Source organism: Asparagus officinalis, chromosome 3, assembly GCF_001876935.1.
Source record: "Asparagus officinalis chromosome 3, Aspof.V1, whole genome shotgun sequence".
NCBI classification, from domain to species: domain Eukaryota; kingdom Viridiplantae; phylum Streptophyta; class Magnoliopsida; order Asparagales; family Asparagaceae; genus Asparagus; species Asparagus officinalis.
In genome coordinates this window covers 10,629,193-10,631,945 of record NC_033796.1, presented here as the reverse complement: position 1 = coordinate 10,631,945, position 2,753 = coordinate 10,629,193, and the positions used below count along the sequence as shown (strand labels likewise).

Here is a 2,753-nt window from a genome sequence, read left to right as displayed (position 1 = left end):
CATTAGCTCTGGTCTCTATTATTCACAATACTACCATCCTTTCTCGACGTCGATGACAGGGGTGCCGATCGAACAATTTGACGTTAACCTTATGTTTGTTATGCATAAAGAACAAAAACTTTACTCTTATAATGAACAGAAGAAGGAGGCGGCGGCTGAGAAGCAGGCAAAGGAGGTAGCGTTTTCAGAAGAGAAGGCGAAGGCAGAGGCGATGCTTGAAGCCATGGAACTCCAAAGATATTCAAGCTCGAGGAGGAGGAGGAGAGCGATATTGCATCATGATCCCTAGTGAAGTTAATGTCGATAAAAAAAATGGTATTCAAAATTTTCAGTTTTGATTCCTTCTTTTTTTTATCAACTTTACTTATGTGGTTAGATAAAAGAAAGTTTAATTTACGCGGTGTGTAGCCTCAAGAATTATCATATTGGAAATAAAAGTGTTTATGTTTTTCTTGATAGAATAAAAGTGTATGGTTTATTGTTGGAATTCTAGGCATCTTAAAGTATTGTATGTCTCAGAAGAGTGATTCTTTATCGTCATCATTGCTAAAAATTTATCGCCAGCAAAAATATCCCCAACCCCCTACCGCTTAAGTTTACATACCCGTGTGAAATTTGCGGTTAACACTATTTGAGGGATTTTCTGGTAAAATCTTAAAATTGAAGACGGTTTTCTATTAATCCCTAACTTGATGGGAGTTTTCTGATGCTTTGAAAGTTATGATTAGGGGTAGATGACCCTATTAAAAGCAACATGAGGTGAAAGATGCTTTCATTACATTAACGTAAATTTTGAATTTATTGGATAAATTTCCGGAGAAAACTTTATTTACTAACAAATTAACTTAATGACCCACATATTATCGGAATTAGAAATTAGAATTCGGACTCGAGAGCCATATCTGGGTAAAACTCAAAACACTCAGCTCCTTGCAAACAGAGGTTTTGTTGGATACCTAAAATTTTCTCAATGTTGGGTACGTCCGGGCTACTTCCTCTTCGACCACTTTGCCTTCAAGACTCTTTTTCCCGAGGAAGAAGAATACTACCCGTCTTCTGAGCATAAGACGGCGACAAAGGAGGAGGAGGTGGTGGTTGCGGCACTCGAAGGGGCGGAAATGGTGCTCGGGAAGATATTCAAGCTTGAGGAGGACGACATCTATAAATAATGCATGGTGATTAATATTGAGATTTATGTTGATAAAAAGATTTCTATGTTTTTTAAAAGGCTAGCTGAAGACGGTGTTCGTTCTACTTTTTAATTGTTTTGATCCTTTATGGTCGAGTTTTGGTGATGGTGTAATGATTAAAATACCTTTACTTCTCGGAGAACTTCTCTCGTCGTGAAGTTCTATATCGCAAATAGGGATCTTTTTTCCGCCCGACATATGGCCCCTAAATCTTTTCATATTTTGACATATCCGATTCTTGAATTATTTTCAAATTAGTCCATCACATTATAGAAATTGCGATTACATTGCTAAATTATCAGAAGTCATTTCAAATTAACTCCCTTAATTGTTTCTTTTACTCTTATTTGGAGGGGTTGATCTCAAAGTTTGAATGATTTGAGGGACCAGTTTCAAGATTACTTAAGGATTTGATGTAATTTTAGGGACTCGTTTCAAAATAATTTAAGGTACCGTTTGGCAAAGGGTTAAGGAGACTTAACTCCTTTTTAACCCGCCAAACACAAAAAATCTATAAAAGGGTTAAATTGAGTTAACCTTTTATAATTTGCCAAACATAAAAAATATAGAAAGGTTAAGCTAACGCCTCTAGAGGGATTAAAATGAATTAACCCCTCAAAAGAAGGGGTTTACTAATACTCCTATGTAAATCAAGTAGGTTAACTATGTAAATCCTTCTTCTTAATCTCTCTTCTTTAACCCTCTACCAAATGTGGCCTAAGGGTTGGATAGTCCGACATAAATTTAATAGTTTGAAGGATATTCAAAAGAAGAATTTTTCAAAACAGACCCACTCCAAATTTTTTTTCTTAAAACCGACCCGTTTTTTTTTTATTTATCAAAACCGACCCGATTTTGTAATTAACAGCTTAATCACCTTCCTAAACAGTCGGGGTTGGCAACCCCGACTATTTAGGACCTTAATTTTTAGGGTTTAAGGCTTCTAATTAGGGTTTAACACCTTCCTAAATAGTCGGGGTTGCCAACCCCGACTGTTTAGGATAGTGATTAAGCTGCTAATTACAAAATCGGGTCGGTTTTGATAAATAAAAAAAAACGGGTCGGTTTTAAGAAAAAAAAATTGAAATGGGTCTGTTTTGAAAAATTCTTCTATTCAAAATAACTGAAAAACCGGGGAGGAGGAGGGAGACCGGGAGAGGGACTAATTTCAAAATATGAATTTAATATCAAAAAAATCCTTATATTGTAAATGCAAACTTTCGTATTCACCTTTATATACCACATATCCATATTCTGTACAAGACAACGCCTAAACTTTTACAATTAAAAGAGTACATTATAAACTTCAATCCTCAAATACCAATGGATGCGCTTAACCGTACTATCTAACTACGCACTTCGACGGTATGAACGATGTAGTTTATACCCGATACGGTAGAAAACTATAATAAAGAGTACATTACAGTTCTCGTGCGATCAATTAATTTGATGGGTTCGGACTCAATTTAATGATGGCTCCAGCTCCCTGATCCGCTCATCTATGGCCGAGCCCAAATCCCCAGCCTGTCGGTTCTCTGCGTACGCCACGTAACAGGCCGACAC

The 2,753-nt window shown here is 36.6% G+C and overlaps 1 protein-coding gene across 1 annotated transcript in view; it reads right to left on the bottom strand.

Annotated features, from left to right (window-relative positions):
• Positions 957–2,753, bottom strand: part of LOC109834615 (protein PNS1-like) — a 6,528-nt gene continuing 4,731 nt past the window's right edge. The window contains exon 4 of the mRNA XM_020402651.1: positions 957–1,159. Coding sequence (XP_020258240.1) covers positions 957–1,159 — 203 coding nt within the window. The remainder of the gene's footprint in view (positions 1,160–2,753) is intronic.